At 40.0% G+C, this 23,901-nt stretch overlaps 1 protein-coding gene and 1 long non-coding RNA gene across 2 annotated transcripts in view; one reads left to right on the forward strand and one right to left on the reverse strand.

Moving 5' to 3' along the window:
- Window positions 1–23,901, reverse strand: part of asph (aspartate beta-hydroxylase) — a 223,095-nt gene that overhangs the window by 147,562 nt on the left and 51,632 nt on the right. Inside the window, exons 4-6 of the mRNA XM_033020394.1 lie at window positions 20,521–20,589; window positions 18,174–18,347; window positions 3,992–4,036 (exon numbers count right to left, since the gene is read on the reverse strand). Coding sequence (XP_032876285.1) covers window positions 3,992–4,036; window positions 18,174–18,347; window positions 20,521–20,589 — 288 coding nt within the window. The remainder of the gene's footprint in view (window positions 1–3,991; window positions 4,037–18,173; window positions 18,348–20,520; window positions 20,590–23,901) is intronic.
- Window positions 23,384–23,560, forward strand: LOC116972297. Its single transcript, XR_004411764.1, has 2 exons — window positions 23,384–23,432; window positions 23,465–23,560. It is a non-coding gene; the product is annotated as an uncharacterized LOC116972297 (long non-coding RNA).

Raw genomic sequence — 23,901 nt, forward strand, 5'->3', positions numbered from 1 at the left:
GCCTTGTTCCAAGTATAATGTGGAGACATAAGATGTGGAATCTTGATCAAAAAACAAACGCAGGAGGTAATCAACAGGTCAGGCAGCATCTATGGAGGGAATGGACAGGCAACGTTCCGGGTCAGGATCTTTCTTCAGGCTATGTATTATCTCTTTATCAATCTTGACAATCTTAGACATTTTTTGCTTGAGCCTTGTTGTCGCACTTTGAAGAAATATTTAAGTTCCCCAAAATTGTTTTCAGAAATAGTTATTATTCTAGAAATCTGTCATTTACTGATATGGAAACTCATTTGACATAGTTTAGGCCATCCAAGAAACATGGGCAGTTCATACACCGATTAGTGCACATCAAGAACTTATTTCAGTTCTTGACGTGATAGGTCCCTCTGGTGTATCTGGTAATTTTGAAGAATTTATGGATTTCACACTATACATTAACAGTGGCTCACAACATTATTTCCAAGTTGGAAGTTAGAAAAGCCAAAATAATTGTCAAACTTATTACGACTCTTAATAGAGGGGTGGGAGATTGCAACCTTCACGTGGTCCGCCCTGTTTCGACAAATGCAATCAACCCGGCGTGCACAATCAAATAAGATCAAATAGAACAAGTTGTCCGACAACTTTAGGCTGTGCACGCCACATGCAAGAAGAAGAAGACTCTTAATAGTGAAGGCAGACCATTTCCCCTCCTATGCACATCACAACATTCATGAGTATATTAAAATATAAACATCCTTTACTTTAACTGCGAGCACAAAACTATTAATGCAAATTAGAAGCAGCAGCAATTCATTAGGCTCCTAATACAACATTCCCTCTAACCATTCCAATTTAAAATCCTCTAACCACGACCTATTATTCTAATTTGTAATCTATTTGCCATTCATACCATGGACAAACCACAACTAACTAGGGATATTATTTATTTTTAAAAAGTTGCTCAGCACTCGAGCTACTGCCTCACAAAAGCAAAGACCTGTGTTCAATTCTGACAATGGGTGCTGCAGAGTTTGTACACTCTCCCTGTGACTGTGGGTTTTCTCCACGTACTCCGGTTTCCTCCCACATTCCAAAGATGTGGGAATTAGGAGATTAATTGGCTTCTGGAAATTGCCCCTTGTGTGTACGATGCAAAAGTGGGATAACATAGAACAAGTATAGGGGTGATCAATATTCACTATTGCCACACAACCCAAATTCCACCGACCCTGGTTGTGTGGCAATAAAATTATATCTATCTATATCTATCTATCTATCTATCAATGGTAGGCATGAACTGTTTTCATGCTGTATCTCTAAATTAAAAAGACACTTTTGCGGAAAAATAATCTTGCCCTTTTTTTTCCATAAAACTATTTTTACTAAGGTATTAAAGTTTATTGTACCAATATTTTTTTGTTTTGCTCACAGCGAAATAAGTGTACTGTTTTACAAGAACTTGAAGAATGATAAGTATACTCACAGTTGTCAGCCTGCAATGAACCATTTTTTTCTGAATTGTTATTATTTATTGGTATCCTTAAGCCTTGGATAACAAGAAGCAATACTTCACAAAATCTCTCCCAGGTCACCACAGAATGCAAGAGCAAGGAGGTTAAGGTAAACTTTATGAAACATTGATTAAGCCACAGCTGGATTACTGCATCCAGATTTGGTTGTCATACTATAGGCAGGACATGATTGGATTGGAAATCATGTAAAGATGATTCACTATAATAGACACAAAATGCTGGAGTAACTCAGCGGATAAGGCAGGATCTCTATTCACTACCATGTTGCCCGAGATGGTGCGTTTCAGTCATGAGGAGAGACTGGGTTGGCTGGGTTTCTTTTCCTTACAGCAGAGGAGGTTGAAAGCCGACCTGATAGAAGATTTCAGGATTATGAAGAGATCAGGTAGATTGTAGAAAACAGATTTTAATAGGAATCTGAGAGGTAACTTTCTCACACAAAGGGTGGTGGGTCTATGGAACAAGCTGCCAGATTAGGTAGTTGAGGCTGGGACTATCCCAATGTTTAAGAAACAGTTAGACAGGTACATGAATAGGACAGGTTTGGAGGGATATGGACCAAGCGCAGGCAGGTGGGACTAGTGTAGCTGGGACATGTTGGTCAGTGTGGGCAAGTTGGGCCGAAGGGCCTGTTGCACACTGTATCACTCTGTGACTCTAGAGGGCATAGATTCAGGGTAGGGATGAGATGAGATCAGTGGAAGAACTATTTTCACCCAGAGGTGGTTGGAATCTGAAACACGCTGCCCAAGAGAATGGTGAAGGCAGGTAGTGGTACAACATTTAGTAGGTATCTGGATGAGAACTTGAATTGACTGCACATTGAAGGCTATAGATTATGTGCAAAAAAATTTGATTAGTGTAGTTAGGTACATGATGATTGTAATGGATGTGGTAGGCTAGTTTCTATTTCTGCGATAAATGATTCGGTAACATTGGAGCACATCCTACATCATTAAGAATGGATCTTTCATTGTAATTAGTCCACTTAAGAGTTAAAGAGCACAGAAACAGGCCCTTTGGACCAAGTCGACCATGATATCCATTCTAAACTATTCCTATTTGCCTGCATTTGGTCCAATATGTCTCTGAACATTTCCAATCCATGCATCTATGAAGTGTTCTTCTAACACCTGCCTCAACTATCTCCTCAGTCAGCTCATTCCATATACCCACCACTCTCCAAGTGAAAAGGTTGATTCCTGTTAAATCTTTACCCTCACCTTTACTCCATGTCCTCTAGTTCTTGATTTCCCTACTCTGGAAAAAAGATTCTGTGCATTCAACCAATCAATTCCTCTCAAGATTTTATGCACCTCTATGAGATCACCCCGTGGCCTCATGCAAAGGAATAAAGTCCTAGATTGCCCAACCTCTACCTACAGTTCAGGAATTGGAGTCCTGGCAACATCCTTGGAAATCTTCCTTTCACTCTTTCCAACTTAATGACACCCTTCCTTTAGCAGGGTGACCAAAACTGAACAAAATAATTCAAATGTGCTGCCACCAACAACTTCTACAATTGTAACATAACATCCCAACTTGAATACTCAATACTCTGACTGATGAAGGTCAATGTACCAAAAGCCTTCTTTACCACCCTATCTAGCTGTGATACCACTTTCACAGAATTGTTTAACTGAACTACTAGATCCCTCTACAACACTCCCCAAGGCTGGACTGTTAACTGTTAAGTTCCTGCCCTGATTTGGCCTCCCAAAATTCACTGAGTACATATCTGCATTGAACTTCATTAGCCTTTCTTCATCCCACTTACCCAACTAATCAACATCACGGTGTAATATTTGATAGCCATCTTCACCATCTGCAAAATTATTTCATACTTTTTCAATCCCGCACACACACTCTTGTGCTCAAATCATAATTTCTAGGTTGTTTATTTCTATTTTCAGCTCTCTTTTGGTCATCTAAGTTTAAAAAGACTTCAAAATTACATATTGTGCCTACATTAGTACTTTAGAGCCATATTTTCCTGCTTTACAACATGTTTTCTGCATTTCCATATGAACTCTCCATATTAAACCTTTTGTATCATTGTTTATATACATTTTATTTTGATCTGCTTATTAATTGATTACTTATGTTCCTTTAATCTGAAATTACTGGTCACTGAAATTACTGGTTTGTTTCTTCATAACATTATACATTTAAAGATATGCTGCTTGACACTACTGCTCGACTGAATAATCAAACAAAGACAATTTGGTAAAGCATTTCCCCATTATTTTTAAATTAACCCTATGTAAGATTTGTCAGTTCTTCCAATAGTTCAAACTTAAAAAATACGTGCAAAAATGTTCATGTAACAGTTTATTGCACCCTGAAAATGTAGCATAATATGAAACGGGTCAATGATGGAAGATGCATTTCATCATTAAAAGGAATATTCATGCATTGCATGCCTTCACAAATCCAATTCAACTCAGGTTATTACTTGATCTTTAGCAAAATACCTTTTTCCTTAGACTTTTCTTTTGCTTTCACATTCCCTCCTGGTTCTGTCAGTCACAAGAAGGAAAAATAGACTAAATTGTCAATTAGTTTAATTATAGACAGTCAAGTTCTATAATTACACCAGTCGGATTAATGAAACAATTTTAAAGATCATTGGAAAGAAGCGTTCAAGCTGAAATGCGCACATGCTCCAATTCCCTCAAGGAAACATAAAGGGATACAGTACTTAGCTTCCATCAATGAAGCTTGCATGACACAACAATATGATGAAATTGAACAAAAACCAACGAATTAGGAAAAAAATGGCTTGGCTCACTGGTCAAAGTGGCAAGGGCAACAGAAAAAGCAAATAGGCTGAAGATAACATCAAAACAACCTTAAAATGAGATATGTGCAAAGCTAATGATTAAACTGTATCTAAATACAGGCAACTCACATATTATGGAGGCGTTGCATTCCAAGAGAACTGTCCGCATCATCATTTTCCATAATGCAAATCCCTGTTCCCATTGAATCCCATGTCATAAGTGGAGATTTGTTCCTGTGGGATGTTATTTTCTCACCAGTAATGAGTACCACAACTGCTGCATCATGGCAGAGGAGCCTCTTAAGAGATTTAGCATTGGAAATAGACTGAGTAATCCCTTATGGTAGACACAAAATGCTGGAGTTATGGGCCTGTCCCACTTAGGCAATTTTTTGGGCAGCTACAGGCGACTGCCACAACATTTTCAACATGTTGCGAATTTTTCAGTGACAGTGGCGCCAATTTTTATTGTTGTAGGTTGTCGTAGATTGACGCAGGTGTTGTCGCAGGTGCTGTCGTAGGTGAATTCCATTAAAACCCGGCCCTGGCAGTAGCCTAAGTGGGATAAGCCGTTGCTCATCTCTGGACCCTTCTTCAGAACAGACACAAGATAATCTCTTAACTGGCCAGAGGCTGTGCATGGAGACACTTTAAAATGCATATCAAATATAGGTAAGAGAGTTTAATTACATATCTTATATAACAATGGTCGTTTAGATTTAAAATTTGCATTTAAACTTGCTGGCCTGGTTTCAAACATCTTGAGAGTATGAAAAACTCTTGGGGGAAAAAATGCTGCTAAACAGAAAAACTAACCTACATTGAAAAAAACCTGCCACATTCCCTGCGTATGCATCACAAAATGAAAGTTGGGGGAAAAAAAAGACAATTGTTGTTTCTTTTGCATTATTTTCATATTTTCATCCACATAAATTCCATAAGAGTTAAATTCTATAATTTGAATGGCTATTATGCAGGTTATGTAAATCCACAGTCACCACACAATATCAATCCTTCAGGACAGCAGGGAGCTCTATAACAGATATTCCTCCACATATGAGAAATTGTAATATCTAATTAGCTTTAAAAAATTAGACAATAGACAATCGACAATAGGTGCAGGAGTAGCACCGCTATTCACTGTGATCAGAGCTGATCATCCACATTCGGTTCCCCGTTCCCGCCTTCTCACCATAACCACTGACTCCGCTATCTTTAAGAACACTATCTACAGTGGCTTGCAAAAGTATTCATACCCCTTGAACTTTTCCACATTTTGTCACATTACAACCACAAACGTAAATGTATTTTATTGGGATTTTATGTGATAGACCAACACAAAGTAGTGCACAATTGTGAAGTGGAAGGAAAATGATACACGGTTTTCAAATATTTTTATAACTAAAAAACTGAAAAGTGTGGCATGCAAAAGTATTCAGCCCCCCTGATCAATACTTTGTAGAACCACCTTTCACTGCAATTACAGCTGCAAGTCTTTTGGGGTATGTCTCTACCAGCTTTGCACATCTAGAGACTGAAATTTTTGCCCATTCTTCTTTGCAAAATAGCTCAAGCTCAGTCAGATTGGATGGAGAGCGTCTGTGAACAGCAATTTTCAAGCCTTGCCAGAGATTCTCAATTGGATTTAGGTCTGGACTTTGACTGGGCCATTCTAACACATGAATATGCTTTGGTCTAAACCATTCCATTGTAGCCCTGCCTGTATGTTTAGGGTCGTTGTCCTGCTGGAAGGTGAACCTCCGCCCCAGTCTCAAGTCTTTTGCAGACTCTAACAGGTTTTCTTCCAAGATTGCCCTGTATTTGGCTCCATCCATCTTCCCATCAACTCTGACCAGCTTCCCTGTCCCTGCTGAAGAAAAGCATCCCCACAGCATGATGCTGCCACCACCATGTTTCACAGTGGGGATGGTGTGGTCAGGGTGATGTGCAGTGTTAGTTTTCCGCCACACATAGCATTTTGCATTTAGGCCAAAAACTTCAATTTTGGTCTCATCTGACCAGAGCACCTTCCTCCACATGTTTGCTGTGTCCCCCACATGGCTTGTGGCAAACTGCAAACGGGACTTCTTATGGCTTTTTTTCAACAATGGCTATCTTCTTGCCACTCTTCCATAAAGGCCCGATTTGTGGTGTGCGCGACTAATAGTTGTCCTGTGGACAGATTCTCCCACCTGAGCTGTGGATCTCTGCAGCTCCTCCAGAGTTACCATGGGCCTCTTGGCTGCTTCTCTGATCAATGCTCTCCTTACCCGGCCTGTCAGTTTAGGTGGACGGCCATGTCTTGGTAGGTTTGCAGTTGTGCCATACTCTTTCCATTTTCGGATGATGGATTGAACAGTGCTCCGTGAGATGTTCAAAGGTTGGGATATTTTTTTATAACCTAACCTTGCTTTAAACTTCTCCACAACTTTATTCCTGACCTGTCTGGTGTGTTCCTTGGGCTTCATGGTGCTGTTTGTTCACTAATGTTCTCTAACAAACCTCTGAGGCCTTCTTCTTCTTCTTCTATGTGGTGTTTTTTGGCGGTTGGCAAACAACTTTTTTGGTGCATTACCGCCACCAACTGGCATGGAGTGTGGATCAAACAACACCATTACATATACTAATAACCTATATCCTTCCGAACAAATTGGTTACCCTAAGAAAATGCAACAGGATTTGATAGCACTTATATGAACTTCCTTGCAAAATATCTACCAAATCAAATTGTATTCTTTCTTTTCTGAACTGCTCACTCATCCGTTCTCTCTCCTCCTCATACCTCTCACAATGTACAATGACATGCTCTATTGTCTCTTCTTGCCCACAGTATTCACATCTACCTGTATTATGCTTGCCTATTATAAAAAGTGTACTGTTCAGACCAGTGTGTCCAAATCTAATTCTTGAGATTACTGTCTCCTCTTTTCTGTTTTTTCCTGCACATCTCATTTCTCCCACTTTCCTCTGGACTCTGTAGAACCACCGTCCTTTCCGCTCTTCATCCCATTGCTTTTGCCATCTTTCCTTCAGTCTTTGCTTAATAATGTCTTTGATTTCAGTTTTACCTATGTTAATACTTAAATCAATTTTACTTCTTTTTGCTACCTCTTTTGCTACCTTATCTGCCATTTCGTTTCCTCTAATGCCAATGTGTGCTGGTACCCATAAAAATATGACTGTAAGCCCCATCATTTAAATTCTGAATAGTGTTTGTTGTATTTCAATCAAAATGTCTGGTCTACTGTCTGAATGGCTGTGCTGTAAACTCTTTATTGCTAAACCTGAATCTGAGCAAATAACTGTCCTTAAAGGCCTAGTATCCTCGACCCACTGTACCGCTAACAATATTGCAATCATTTCACCTGTGTATACTGAGACCTCATTATTGATCCTCTTCCCCTCTGAGGCCTTTCACAGAACAGCTGTATCTATACTGAGATTAGATTACACACAAGTGGACTCTATTTACTAATTAGGAGACTTCTGAAGGCAATTGGTTGCACTGGATTATATTTAGGGGTATCAGAGTAAATGGGGCTGAATACTTTTGCACGCCACACTTTTCAGTTTTTTATTTGTAAATTTTTTTTGAAAACCATGTATCATTTTTCTTCCACTTCACAATTATGCGCCACTTTGTGTTGGTCTTTCACATAAAATCCCAATAAAATACATTTACGTTTGTGGTTGTAACGTGACAAAATGTGGAAAAGTTCAAGAGGTATGAATACTTTTGCAACCCACTGTAACTCTCTCTTGACAGCGTCCACTGACTTCTGAGACAGAGAATTCCATAGATTCACAACTCGCAGAGTAAAGAGGTTTTTCCTCACCTCTGTTGTAAAGGGCATACCCCTTATTCGTAAACTGTGGCCCCTGGTTCCGGACTCCCCCAACATCAGGAACACGTTTCCTGCCTCTAGCATGTCCAATCCCTTAATAATCTTATATGTTTCAATAAGATCCCCTCTCATCCTTCCAAATTCCAGAGTATACAAGCCCAGCCGCTCCATTCTATCAATATATGACAATCCTGCCATCCCGGGAATTAACTGTGAACCTACGCTGCACCCCCTCAATAGCAAGAATGCCCTTCCTCAAATTTGGAGATCAAAACTGCACACAATACTCCAGGTGTGGTCTCACTAGAGCCCTGTGCAACTGCAGAAGGACCTCTTTGCTCCTATACTCAATTCCTCTTGTTATGAAGGCCAACATGTCATTAGCATTCTTCACTGACTGCTGTACCTGCATGCTGACTTTCAGTGAGTTAACATGGACCCCCAGATCTCTTTGTACTTCCCCTTTTCCCAGCTTGACACCATTCAGATAATAATTTGCCTTCCTGTTTTTGCCACCAAAGTGGATAACCTCACATTTATCCACATTAAACTGTATCTGCCATGTTTGTAATTGCTCAGGTGTGTTTAATTGCCTCCTTAATGCAGGTATAAGAGAGCTCTCAGCACCTAGTCTTTCCTCCAGTCTTTCCATCACCCTTGGAAACGTTTATTGCTGCTTATCAACATGAGGACCAAAGTTGTGCCAATGAAAGTCAAATAAGCCATTATGAGACTGAGAAACAAGAATAACACTGTTAGAGACATCAGGCAAACCTTAGGCTTACCAAAACCAACTGTTTGGAACATCATTAAAAAGAAAGAGAGCACTGAGCTTACTAATCGCAAAGGGACTGGCAGATCAAGGAAGACCTCCACAGCTGGTGACAGTAGAATTCTCTCTATAATAAATAAAAATCCCCAAACACCTGCCCGACAGATCAGAAATACTCTTTAGGAGTCAGGTGTGGATTTATCAATTTCCACTGTCCGCAGAAGACTTCATGAACAGAAATACAGAGGCTGCACTGCAAGATACAAGCCACTGGTTAGCCGCAAAAATAGGATGGCCAGGATACAGTTTGCCAAGAAGTACTTAAAAGAGCAACCACAGTTCTGGAAAAAGGTCTTGTGGACAGATGAGACGAAGATTAACTTATATCAGAATGATGGCAAGAGCAAAGTATGGAGGCGAGAAGGAACTGCCCAAGATCCAAAGCATACTACCTCATCTGTGAAGCACGGTGGTGGGGGTGTTATGGCCTGGGCATGTATAGCTGCTGAAGGTACTGGCTCACTTATTTTCATTGATGATACATCTGCTGATGGTAGTAGCATAATGAATTCTGAAGTGTATAGACAGATCCTATCTGCTCAAATTCAAACAAATGCCTCAAAAATCATCGCCAGCTGTTCATTCTGCATCAAGACAATGATCCAAAACCTAATGCTGGAGCAACAAAGGAGTTTTTCAAAGCTAACAAAATGGTCAATTCTTGAGTGGCCAAGTCAATCGCCCAATCTGAACCCAATTGAGCATGCCTTTTATATGCTGCAGAGAAAACTGAAGGGGACTAGCCCCCAAAACAAGCACAAGCTAAAGATGGCTGCAATACAGGCCTGGCAGAGCATCACCAGAGAAGACACCCAACAACTGGTGATGTCCATGAATCGCAGACTTCAAACAGTCATTGCATGTAAAGGATATGCAACAAAATACTAAACATGATTACTTTCATTTACATGACATTGCTGTGTCCCAAACATTATGGTGCCCTGAAATGGGGGGACTATGTATAAATATAAACACTGCTGTAATCTCCACATGGTGAAACAAAATGTATAAAAATGGCCTTCATTAAAATCTGACAATGTGCAGTTTAACCACATATGATTTTTTCTATTACAAATGTCACTTGTGTCTCCTTTGTCACTAATATGATGACAAATTAGACATGCAGGTTGAAAATATAGACATAACATGGAAGAAATAAGTTAAAATCAATGGTATCTCTGAAATGTTTGACATTATCTATTGTCCTAAGCAAACAACCGATTGAAATAATTACTATATTCTCTAACCTGTCTGCAAGATCTTAACATTTCTTTGTAGTTTTTGGTTTCATGAAGTGTTGCATGTAAATTAAAAGACTATAGCAAATCCACATACTCACACTATAATACAGGTGAGTATCAAGGAACCATAATTTAAGTTGGCAGTTCTGAGATTTTGAGGCATGAACTTTAGTGCGAAAGTACTGGAGTGAAAAATAAGACTTGAAATGGAATGGTCAAATGCCATAACATGGCCACATCAGGAAATCCATCTAATTTGACAACTCATAAAATGTGTGGCCAGTATAAATGAGATGAAAACTCAGCCTCAAGCTCTGAAAAACTGTTAGAGTGGTTTAGAAAACTGTAAATCACTAACCTTTCATCCCCAAAATAAAATCTAATTATTCTAAACCATTCAAGATATTTAGAGTCAGAGTCACACAACATGTAAATAGGTCCTTCGGCCCAGTTCATTCAAGATGACCAAAATGCTATTTGCCCACGTTTGACCCAAATTCCTCTAAACCTTCAGCCTCATGCACTTCAAAGAATAAGGTCCTAGCTTGCCCGACTTCACCCTATAGCTCAGATCCCTGCGGCCTGGCAACATTCTCGCAAATCTACTCTGCATCCTTTTAGGAACAGTAGGGGGCGCTGCTCTGGCAGCAGCCATGTCAGCAGCGCGTTAGTCTTTTCAACTTTTTTTCTTTTTTTAGTATGTTTTAAAGTATGTGTTTGATGTTTCTCGGTGTGTTTTGTGTGGGGGGGATAAGGGGGAAACCGCTTCGGTCGCCTCCTCCATGGAGAGGCGACTTTTTCCAGGTCGCCTCCCCCGTGGCCCAACATCAAGGATCGGCACGGCCTTTCCCGGAGACGCGCCCAGGGCTTCAGCGGCGGGCGCAGCGGGGACTCTCGGCGTGGAGCGGGTGAGCCCTCGCTGGGGCTCGCTGGAGGGGAGCGCTCCGTTTCGCTGGCCCGCGGCAGCCGGCAGCCTGAAGTCGCGGTCTGCAGAGCTCCAGCTGGCGCGGCGTCTACAGCCCGGGATCCCTCGTGAGGGACCGGGGGGGGGGGGGGAAGAAGAAGCCACCACTGCCGGCCCGCGGCCAACTTCTACCGCGGGCCCGGCGTGAACTTAACATCACCCCTGGAGGGGAGCTTCGACCGCCGGCCCTGCAGTCTACGGTGCTTCTGGCTGCAGCGGAGACTTTAAATCTCAACCGCCGGCCTGCGGCATACACCAACTTAAAGCCGCGGTCTCCGGTGAGGAAGAGCCGCTCCTGGACTGACTCTGGACTCTGGTCCTGTCCACGGGGGGGAAATGGAGGAGGACTGGCCAAATTTTGTGCCTTCCACCACAGTGATGAATGCTGTGGTGGATGTTTGTGTTACATTTTTATTGTGGTTGTGTGTTCTTTATTATTGTACCGTTGCAGACAACCCAAATTCCATCGACCCTGGTTGTGTGGCAAATAAATTCTATCAAATTCTATCAATTTCCAACTTAATGGCGTCTTACCAACTTCCATTCGCCATTCCCCAACTGATGAAGACCACCAATGTGCCAAAAGCCTCCTTCACCACCCTATGTACCCGTGACACTTTAAGGAAACATGTACTTGTACTCCTTAATCCATCTTCTCCACACCACTCCCCATTGCCCTACCATTTACTGTTCCCTGGTTTGACTCCCCAAAAAACAACACATTACACGTATCTAAATTAAATTCCATTTGCCAGTCCTCAGTCCATTTACCCTGCTGATTAAGATCCCACTGGAATTCTTGATAATCATCTTCACTGTCTACGATACTAACTATTTGAGTGTGATCTGCAGGGTGTCTTGCACATTCTCATCCAAATTGCTGATATAGGTGACAAACAACAATGGACTCAGCACTGATCCCACCATTTGAAACAAGCCTCCAGTGCAAAAGATCTTCCACCTCCACCTTCCATTTCCTACCAATTCTATATCCAGTTAGCCAACTCTCCCTGGATCACATGCGATCAAACCTTTCAGAGCAGCCTACCACAGAACTTTACCAAAAACCCTGCTGAACTCCATATTTTCTCCATCTATGGTCTTGCTTTTGCCAACCATTTTTTTGTTACTTCCTCAAAGTTTCAATCAAATTCACGAGACACAATTTCCAATTTTCAAGCCATCTCTTTATCCCTAATCAACCCCTGTCTATCTAAATGCATGGGTATTCTCATACCCTTTCCGTTAATTTTCCCAAAGGTATTTTTACCTTCACAAATGGTAGATTTACTGATCTATAGTTCCAAGATTTTGCTTTGCCGCCCTGTTTAAATAGAGGCACAACATTGACCACCAGCCATCCAGCATCTCACCCTTGTCTAACAATGATTCACATACCAAAAGGCTACAAATGCCCACACCATAAGCATTCATACAAAAAGTTGAAAGCAGGCTGACAATAAGCTCCAAGTTTGTGTGCTCTCCCTCTTTATAGCCAGTCTAAAACTACATTTTTGCTCATGAGAAATTGCCTTCTGCAGGAAATAAATCTGCTATTAATAAACATGAAGTTTGTTTTAAAAGCACTTCAATTCCCATAAATTAAAATAATGTTGATCATCTAAACTAATGAACTCAAACTTAATTCCATGCTACACTACTTTCCTCTACCACCCCCTTCAGATCCTACCAGGCCCTTCACCCCACCCGATCAAAGTGTCCTGTCCATACTGGTCCCATAATCGCTCTAAATCTCTCTTATCCATGAACTATCCAATTATTTTAAATGTTATTACAGTACCTGCCTCAACTACATCCTCTGGCAGCATGTTCCATATATCCGCCACACTGTGTGAAAAAGTTGTCACTAAATATTCAAATTTTTTTTTCCCCACCTCACATCTCAAATCTGTATCCTTTGGCTTATTGATGCCCCTGCCCTGGGTAAATGTCTCTATGCATTTACTCCATCTCTTAGTAAACATAGAAAATAGGTGCAGGAGGAGGCCATTCGGCCCTTCGAGCCAGCACCGCAATTCATTGTGATCATGGCTGATCGTCCCCAATCAATAACCCGTGCCTGCCTTCTCCCCATATCCCTTGATTCCACTAGCCCCTAGAGCTCTATCTAATTCTCTCTTAAATCCATCCAGTGATTTGGCCTCCACTGCCCTCTTTGGCAGGGAATTCCACAAATTCATAACTCTCTGGATGAAAAAGTTTTTTCTCACCTCAGTCTGCCCCAACAGCTGCTGACAACGTTCTACCGCTGCACCACAGAGAGCATATTAACGTATGGCATCTCTGTGTGGTATCTCAGCTGCACGGAGGCGGAGAGGAGAGCTCTTCAGCGCGTCGGCCACAGAGCGCAGAGGATCATTGGGACACAGCTACCAGCCTTGGAGTGCACCTACCACACACGGTGCCTCAGGAAGGCCGTCAGCATCCATAAAGACTCCTCACACCCTTGTAACTGACTGTTTGAACTACTTCCCTCTGGCAGACGTTACAAGGCCTTCTACGCCCGAACCTCCAGACTCAGAAACAGCTTTATCCCCAGAGCTATAGGGGCTCTGAACCGGCCCTGCTGAGTGCCCCCCACCCCCCCTGGACTGTCTCCCTCGGATGGTCACGTCACACAGCTTATTTATTTATTTTACTTTTCTTTTACATCGGTTGGAAGCTGCATACTAAATCTCGTTGCACTGACGTGCAATGACAATAAAATATATTATTATTATTATTATTAAATGGCCTCCCCTTTATTCTAAGACTGTGGCCCCTGGTTCTGCACTCGCCCAACATTAGGAACATTTTTCCTGCATCTAGCTTGTCCAATCCTTTTTATAATTTTATATGTTTCTATAAGATCTCCCCTCATCCGTCTAAACTCCACTGAAGGAGTTTACCCTCATAATTTCTGTACTACTAAAAGATCATCCTTCAGCCTCCTGCACTCCAAGTAATAAAGTCCTAGCCTGCCCAACCTTTCCCAAAGATATAAAGCATTTGCAGTTAGAACCCCTTAAGCATTTTTAAGGACATTTACAGGTTTTCATGTTCACATTCCATTCTAGAAAAATTACATCAACTCAGTTTATTCTATCAATACAAATTGATCACACCAGTATGGGGCTGGATAATGTCGTCATTAATCTAACTATGCATATCTGTCAGGACAAGACTGAGTAATATCAATAAGTTAAATGCAGGCCTCCAGTTCCTTACCATGCAGTATAAACAGTAGAGAGATTAAATATTCATATTTTGTTTTGCAGATACAGAACCCAAGTGTAGATTAAAATGTTGTTGGCTTAGACCTGGCATTAACAGTGAAACCACAATCACTGCTGATCTTGAAGAGAGTCCCCAATCAATATCCAGCAACCTCTGGTGGTGTTATCTTGCTCACTTCCAACACGTTGCTGCTTTTAAGCATCAACTCAAAATAATTCCTGAAAGTAGCGACGATAATATTTTCACTAAAGTTATCCAATGCATATAACAGCTCAGCATGAGCATGTCACAGTTGGAGTAATTCAGTGAGCATTTCTCACTTTCTACTGCATGTCAAAGATCCCGCTATACTGTTAAAACAATAATTTGTTATCAGTGCTCTAGATACCAATTTTCCCTCAACCAGACCAGCATCTTATGTAGTGTTCACAGAGTCTAAATGTAGTACAAGGACTAAACGATCACTTGCATGGGAATAGTAAATGTATTTCAAATCATTATTGAAAGCTAATTTCTCCAGGACATAGAATAAAATACCAGGCAAGTTTTTTTTCCAAGCCAAGCTTGTCCTTCACAAAATCAACACAATTTCCTTAGATTTTGACACTATTACTTGGACCGCAGGAGGATGAGAGGTGAACCTAGAGGTGTATAAAATCATGAGGAATAGATCAGGTGGAAGCACAGAGTCTCGTGTCCACAGTAGGGAAATCAAGAACCAGAGGAAATAGTTTTAAGGTGAAGGGGGAAAGATTTAATAAGAATCTGAGGAGCAACTTTTTCATGCGAAGGGTGTTAAGTGTATGGAACAAGCTGCCAGAGGAGGTAGTTGACGCAGGTACTATCGCAACTTTTAAGAAACATTTAGAAAAGTACATGGATACGACAGGTTTAGAGGAATATGGGCCAAACTCCGGTATGTGGGACTAGTGTAGAAGGGACATGTTCGGCCAGTGTGGGCAACTTCGGCCAAAGGGCTTGTTTCCACTCTGTAAGATTATATGACATAATGTGGAAGAACAATCTAGAGTGGCTGTTAAATATTTATTTCGTTTTATTTCCCCAGAAGCTGTAGCCAAGACTACCTCAAGGCAGACTAAAAATTTACTTTTTGAAAGATCATAGATGTGAAGTTGCTTCCCACCACAGTAATAGGAAGAGAGTGAATATTGGGAGAAAACCAAAGCTTGGCAACCTAAATGCATTGGTTTTAAAGCCATCCTGCACGGAAATTTTAATTAATCAAAATGTATTCAATATGTTCCTTAAAACAGAGGATTCTCACCTGGTTCTATATTACTCAAAACAAATTTGCTGTTGGAACACTTAAATAGGTGGCCTTCTGTTGCAATAATTCCAAAATACAATTCAATTCAATATTCCATTCAAAACTCAAGAAATCCAAAAGTAAATATTTTAAAAATCTTACGTTTTGTACAAGCTAGATAATGCGAATAATAAGTGGACGGGTGGTAAAAAAATTGACAAATGTAGTTAGTTTAGTTCTCAAGATAAGTGACCATCCCACCTTAATCAAAGCTGCATAATAACATTTTAACATTATTCAACTTCAAACAGAATACAAGATTTAGAATGCATTCTTCCATCCTTCCGAATGTAATATTGTTGCTAGTGAAACATGTCCATACAGTCAAAGATTTAATAACTATTTGAATATTTTTTCAAATGTAATACTACTTCAAGATGCTAGGGAATAATGTTAAGAAAATAAGCTGTTTAAAATAACAAAATCTAAAATATGCACTCTAAAAACGTTTGTGTTTTAAAAATTACTTATCCGCACATCACTTGTTTCTGTATTTTTCTGAACTGAATAAGCTTGGCATTCCTACCATTATCTAAACCACACATTGCCTGTGTTCTGGGCACAGTTTTTCACACAAAATAGCTTGCAACTCCCAAAAAGAACACCTATTCAGAATCTGCTGCACTCACAGTTCAGCTTTGACAGCTATTGAAGTCCCATCTTTAGCTCACCAGCCAAAGCTAGTAAAACGAAAATGCAAAAAACTAATTTTAATCAAACAAAACATGCAATACTAAATGCAAGGGAACTAACCCAAATAGATGAAATAAAACAGGGTTAACTTGGTGCAGCTTCTGGGAGGGCTGGCAACTTGGACACCTGTATAAGTTTGGGTTGATTTTGAATTCCAGATGAGTATTGGTGCAGCACAGGGCGGCCAGCACCCAAACAGCAGGATGGAAAATGGAATGAAACCAATGCATGAACAGGAAACTGTGAATTATGTATATGGTTACGCAAACAAGTCCTGACATGGACATTGGTTTGGGGGCAAATGTTCTAGTCAATCCTTTTTGCTCCCCACAAGAGCAGTGCTAGGCAGTGTCATCCTCATAATTTTCTAATTAGACCATTAATCCCACTATTACTGGATTTTCCTTTTTTTTTTAGAATACTCAACTACAGCAATTTAATTGAAAATTTGAATACTGCGTTGAGAGGTACGCATGTTCAAATGCCTCTCATTTATCAGAGTCTTTGAATCTTTACATTGCACTTTTGTGCTCACTTACATAACCTACATTAATATTAGCACCAAGGCATCCAAAATGGAAGTGAGAAAAGATGTTTGTGTATCATCTCTTATTTTAAAGTTTATTTTTATGTAAAAATCTGAATAGAAATATATTTTGCCATCAAATTTAACGAGATGTCTTAAGTCCAGTTATAGAGGCAGATTCAGAGTCATAAACTACTGAAACAAACCACCATGTCCATGCTGACCATCAAGTACCCTTTTACCAGCACTTGATGTATAGCCTTGTATGCCTTGGCAATTCAAGTGCTCCACAAAAATGCACACAATAGTGTTATGCAGTTTAATGTGTTTAAACTTATTGTAAAATAATGGCAATCAAAATCAAATCTTCACATTTCATTTATTTATCTTTTCACAAAACCAGGAAAGTTAGGAGAAACTATATTAGACATGCTCCTTTAGTATGATTTACTTCAGAATATCATCATGCATATTTTTCATGCTTCGTCAACATCATAAACTCTTGTCAGAAAGATTATTTGCATTTTTGTACAGAGTACAAAACAAAAGTGGATCCAGATTCATATTCAAACAACAAGATCAATATAAAAGTGCTATTTACAAGATGTTTACAATACAATGTTTGCTTCATAATCATGCACAAAAAGAACATTCCAAGCATTAGTTAACTTTAATACTTTAATGTCTCAACCCAATGACATTTTTCTATGCTTAAATGCCAAGTTTATGGGGAAAAAAATAATAATAAACTGAAAGTGGTTGGACAAAGGCAGACAAGCAAGGACAAAGTTAAATGCATACACACAAGCATATCTTCTCCCCAGTTTCCACTTACAAAGATTGTTAAACTAGACAATTTCTAGCAACTTTCCATATATACACACATGAAGGATTTAATTGCACAAACAGCCCATATGGGTTCATAAATAAAATATATTTCGCACAATTCGGTCCATTATTGTTACCTGTAATGCAACAATGCATCCACAGGCATTTTAAACATGCATCCAAGACATCATTAGCGAAATTGCATAATATCTCAACCTCAATGAACTCTTCTCCCTCCAAATTTTATTTTGCTCCTCTTTAAAGATTTGAGATTTTTTTTCTCCCAACTTCATGTAGGAACTGCGATTGGCTGCTATTGGTTTTGTAAATCCAGTGTTACACAATTTTCTTTCCCCTCATACCCTTCATTCTCTGACGTACCAGCAACATCCTCTGATGCTTCATTTTCTTCTTCTAGTATTTCAAAAGGCGTCATTACATCATACAGAAATGAGAGGAAACCATATACCCAATCTGAGGATTCCTCTGTTATAATATCTAGGACCTCCTCGAGAGTATCAATTTGTTCCTCACTACCATCACCTTTAGTGAGGCCTAAATAAGAATAAAAAGGGAAAAAGGAGAGAAGAAAGAAGTGGTCAGACAGAAATGGAAGAATATAGAGTAGCGGAGTGCTAGTTTAGGTGACGTACATTGGATCAAACATATTTAAAAGGATATGAACATCAGCTCTTAAAAATCACAACATTTCTAGTTTCATAAAGAAAACAGGTACTTCCTTATTTCAATACCAGCCCAATCTATATATCCCACCTTCATGAATAAGATTCTGGTGGAATATATTTTGCATTCCCAACGAGGTAGCAAAGGCAAAGATTCTATTAACCAAAGTACTTCAGTTGTATGTAATTTGAGGAGACAAATAAGATAGACTGAAAATGGTCAACCAAAGAACCAAGATTCTACTTCCGAAATGACAAATGCTTGAAGTAGAACTTAGAAAGTGTACTCACTGGGATTTAATAACCCTAGGTTTTGCCAGATATACTTAAGGCCTATTGGGTACAATGCACAACATACCGTATATTTTCATTTCTCTTCACAATTTCTTCAAATGTTTATGATACAAGATTTAAGTAACAAGCAGATGTTTATAATTATTACCTTATTTAAAGTGTTACCGACAAATGTACATCTTACTGTAGTGCGGCTATTCCTACTCAGTAACAAAAAAATTAAATTTGCAATTTGGTTCGCAGTGAAAAAAGCTGTTATAATCATAGACAAGCAAATGTTTTTTTCCTGTTTGTTCTTGGATGTAACATACAAGAATGGGTACATGAAAAATTGTTAAAATACAAATAATTACTTTGTTCAATATATCTTGCAGCAGAAATATCATGACTTTTATAGACATTAATTTGCCCCAGCTACATTCCAAACAACTCAGACTGGACCACAAAATTAAAACCCGCCATGGACCCAACCTTTTCATGGCTCCATTTGAGCCCTTATCATGTTTCCCGCAATAATCAACTTAACTGGGACGCATTTAAACAAAAGCAGAAAAAGACCCATTATGCTGCATTGATATCGATCAAGAACAAAAGACACATAGTAAGAAAATTATCCTGATCTGTTAAATCCAACATTAAATATTTCATCACCAGAACCAAATGAAACATTTTCAGACAGATTCTGGTGCTCACGGGTCAGACGGGCAGGATTTAGCTCAAACCATTTCCAGTGAGGACAGATTGATGCATAAATTCAACCTTTCCCATTGCTCCACAAAATAAAAAAGTTTTAAAAGCAATCATTTTTTTCATTGTCCCAATTCACATTTGCAGTATCACAAGCATCAAACCATCCAGGAGCCAAAGAAGATTAATGGAATACCATTTACTTTTTTTCTCTTTGCATTGAACAAGTATCATTGATGTACTCGAGTGGCAATCTGGTGCAATGTTATTAATTCAGCTGAACGTAAACATTTTTCCCAATCATCCACCTGATTTGCATTCATTGATTATGATTAAAGAAATTGTGAACCAATTCAGTTTCACCAGTTTAGTGACTGAATAAATTAGGTGACTTTTAAGATCTAAAAAATGTTAAAGTATGGCGATCACTGCCTATGCACCTAAAAATGAATGCAATTTGAAGAGTTTACTCATAGGGCTGTAATCAACAGAACCAATGCTCATTATTCTTCAGCCAAAATTTGGCTAAGTTGTGAATAGTGTTGCCTTCTAAAACAAATAATTTTAGAGTACAATTTAACATTACAAGATCATCAATAACTCCAGCATATTGACAAATCATCCTGACACATAAATAAAACAGAATTAAACACATGGGCCACTATAATAAACAAATACATAACTACATAGTGTGAAAACTGAAGTGACTGTATGTTTATGACAAGTGTTTAAGAAGGAACTGCAGATGCTGGAAGACAATACGTTTTTTAAATAATTATATAGTGGAATATAAAAGATCTCCAAATAAGGTTCCTTTACCTGCTGGATGAAACTTTTGTACATTTATGTGCTCCTCCACCAAGAATAACTGCATATTCTCTTATCTCCAAAATCACAAATTTTAGTTTTCAGAGATGACAAACACATCAACAATGATCACATAATTTGTATCATTAGCTGCATTTAAATTTAAGTTTTCACATCAACCAAAGACAGTCATGCATATGCCAAACAAAGGTGCATCTTTTGAACTCCGTGCAAAATGAAAACAGAAATATGCTTGCCTAGCAAAATTTTGGCGTCTTCCAAATCAAAATCGCCATCACCATCGGCATCATGGATTCCGAGTTTCCCTATTTAAAAGGGAAAGAAAAGAGAATAATTACCCTTTGAATCTTAGTGCACCAAATATACAGTATATAAAATCATCAACACAAAGTGAAAATTTCCAATTCTCCCATGTAAAAAAAGACAATTAGAGAAAATTATTCAATCATACTCCACATAATGTGGTGCATAATGCATTTTCAGGTGAATTACCATTGGGATCAGGGTTGTTTCTGATCATGCAGATTATGAGATATCAGCAGAACAAGAAAACTTACTTAATCCTTCCAGTGTAACTACAACTTTAAGATCCTCATGATGCAAACCAAGTCCCTTGAAGAAATTCATATATGAATGACAGAAATAGCAATAGGGTTAGACAGATGACCTTTGGCAAAGATAATGGTGCATAATTGTAGCAACAAAAGCAAAAAGATTTTTTCAGGTACGTCACAGATCAAAAAGAGCAGAAAGGACCTTTTTAGAGAACATGAATGGAGGATTCAAACTTTCTCTCAGGATGTCAGAGCTACTGAAGGACTTTGTTTTTGTAGTATATAAAGGTGTAAATTAAGCTGCAAATTAGCAATGTTCCAGATGTGGATCCACATATAAAAATATAAGCAGCAGGAAAAGTAAACCAATTAGCCTCTCTTGCCCACTCTGCAATTCAAATCAGATCAAAGGTGATCCAATCTTGGACTCAGTGCCACCTCACTCTCTCACCATATCCCTTGACCTATTTTGCATTATATATGTCTAGTGATATTCATTATGAACAAACTCAAATGTTTCTACTGGCTGGAAGATTAAGATGAATGTAATTAACAGCGACTTTGTTGTATGGATTCAAACTGGCTTACTGATAGAAGACAGAGGGTTATAGTGGAAGGACAATGTTCAGGCTAGAGGTCTGTGACCAGTGCAGTTTTACAGGGATCACTATTGGGACCTCAGAGAGAAGGAATGGGTGACGTTTTGGGTCGAGACCCTGCTTCAGTCACCCATTCCTTCTCTCCAGAGATACTGCTTGTCCCGCTGAGTTATTCTGGCATTTTGTGTAAAGTTTCTGATGTACAGAGGGATCGTGGGGTCCAGGTTCATTACTCCCTGAAACTAACAACATAAATAGACAGAGTGGTAAAGGAGGCATATGGTCTTCATTAGTTGGGGCATTGAGTACAAATCTGGTAGTCATGATGTCGGTTTATAGGAATTGGGTTAGGCAACATGTGGAGTATTATGCGCAGTTCTGGTTGTCTAATAAAGGAAGAATGTGGAAAATGTGGAAAGGCTGCAGAGGTTTACCAGAATTATGCCTGGTTTAAGGAGTTATTAGCCACAAGGAGAGTTTGGGCAAAGCTGGATGGTTTCTCTGGAATTCCAAAGGTTGCAGGGAGACCTGACAGAAGTATATAAAATTATATGAGGCATAGATAGAGTAGGCAGTTAAAACCCTTTTCCCAGTGTGGAAATATCAAATACTGGAGGGGGTAGCTTTAAGGTGAAGGAGCAAAGTGGAGGGCCTGTCCCACTTGGGAGACCTCTACCGCGACCTCTGGCGAGTTTGCCCATGACCCATAGTCGCGGCAAGGTCGCCACGAGGTCATAGGAGGTCTTCGTCACTCTCCTTCATGCTCAATAGTGGTCTCCGCGTAGTAAAGGCTTCAGCTAGGTCGCGGCGTATTTTTCAAGATGTTAAAAATTGACTAAAAATAGGTCGCCGTGGGAAAAATTGATAAATTTTAGTCGAGTCGTAGGTCTAGTCGAAGTCGGTAATAGTAGGTCGTGAAGCTAGTTCGTAGGTAGTCGAAGGTGGTCAAAGGTAATAGCTCCGGGGTGAAAAAAGGTCAATAGAAAAAAAAAAGATAATTTATGCAGCAGCACGTCACCTCTGTCACTCCAAGGCATGTTCATTCATAGCTGGAGAGTTTTTTGGAGAGGAGACTTGTGTTTTAGAGATGGCAGCAAAAAGGCAGCAGCGCAGGGGGAGGGCACAACCCTAAAAAAAAACTGCCATGTAGGTGTTGCTCACCCAGGAGGAGGAGTGGCAGGAGGTAATGACACAGGAGGTGATAGTGCAGGAGGAGATAGCCCTCCATGAGTGACCCCTGGAGGAGGAGACCAGCGTGGTAGTATATGTCCCTACCACCACCCCATCCTTCACTGCCTCATTTGAAGGCAGCAAAGCAGCCCGTTCTCCTGTGTCTGACACAGCATCAGAGGCAGATGCCCCATTGGTGGTGAGGGAGGGCTGGAGGAAGGTTATGCCCTACACCTTCACCAGGCAGCAGGAGCGGGACCTTGAGGAATGGTTCCAGCAGAATGCCATCCTGCAAGAAAAAGAAAATGAGGGGTACAGGGACAGGGACAAGAATGGCATGCTTGCCATCCACTGCCCCACATGTGTGCTTAAGTTCCATCTTTTGTCAAAGCCCAGCGCCACTCTCTTCCAGTCATCTGGTGTACTGGGACAGTCCATCACATCATCTCCATTCACCCATTGAGACCTCTTCTTGTGCTTCTTCTTCATGCTTGCTCTTCCCCTTCGGCCTTTCTTAAAAGGCTGCTGAAGCAAAAGGGCTACTGCAAACAGCAGTAGTTGTATTTTTACTAACATCCTCCAAACTAGTTCCTGCCTTGCTTGCATGGTTCAGAATGATAGAAAAAGACCTGGAAGGCATTTTTTAGTGAGAAAAAAAATGCAGACATTACATCATTTTATCAGGTGATCGTTTGCGCTGTAGACACTCGTCACTGGTCGTTGTTGGTTTTTGGTGTAGTCCTCTGACGTGGAAGGGGGTCGTGCTCATTCATGGACCAATTTGCCAGAGACCATCCTCGAGTAAAACGTACATGGTCAAAGCCAGTCTTCAACATAGTCAAAGGAGGTCGAAGGAGGTCTTCTTCATAATCGAGGGAGGTCTACAACATAGTCATAGGAGGTCGTACACATAGTTGAGGAAGGTCGTAGGTCACAGCGACATTGATTTTTTTTTTTTTTTAGTCGCTTAAGGTCGCAGTGGAGGTCACCCAAATGGGACAGGCCCTTGACACAGAGGGTAGCAAGTGCTTGGAAATCACTGCTGGGAATGGTGATGGAGGCAGATACATTAGTATGGATACAATGAAGGAATATGTACAGGCAGATAAGAGATGGTCTTGGCATCATGTTTGGTACAGACATTCCTATGCTGTACTGTTCTATATTCTATACACGGCTCTCAGGGGTAAAGAATTCCAAGTCAACTCTCTGAAAAATCTTGATTTCATCGTTAGTGGGCAACACCTTTAACCTGAAGCTATGGCCCACAATTCGGGGCACCTACTCTAAAGGA

This window comes from Amblyraja radiata, chromosome 4 (genome assembly GCF_010909765.2).
Source record: "Amblyraja radiata isolate CabotCenter1 chromosome 4, sAmbRad1.1.pri, whole genome shotgun sequence".
In the NCBI taxonomy this organism is placed as follows: domain Eukaryota; kingdom Metazoa; phylum Chordata; class Chondrichthyes; order Rajiformes; family Rajidae; genus Amblyraja; species Amblyraja radiata.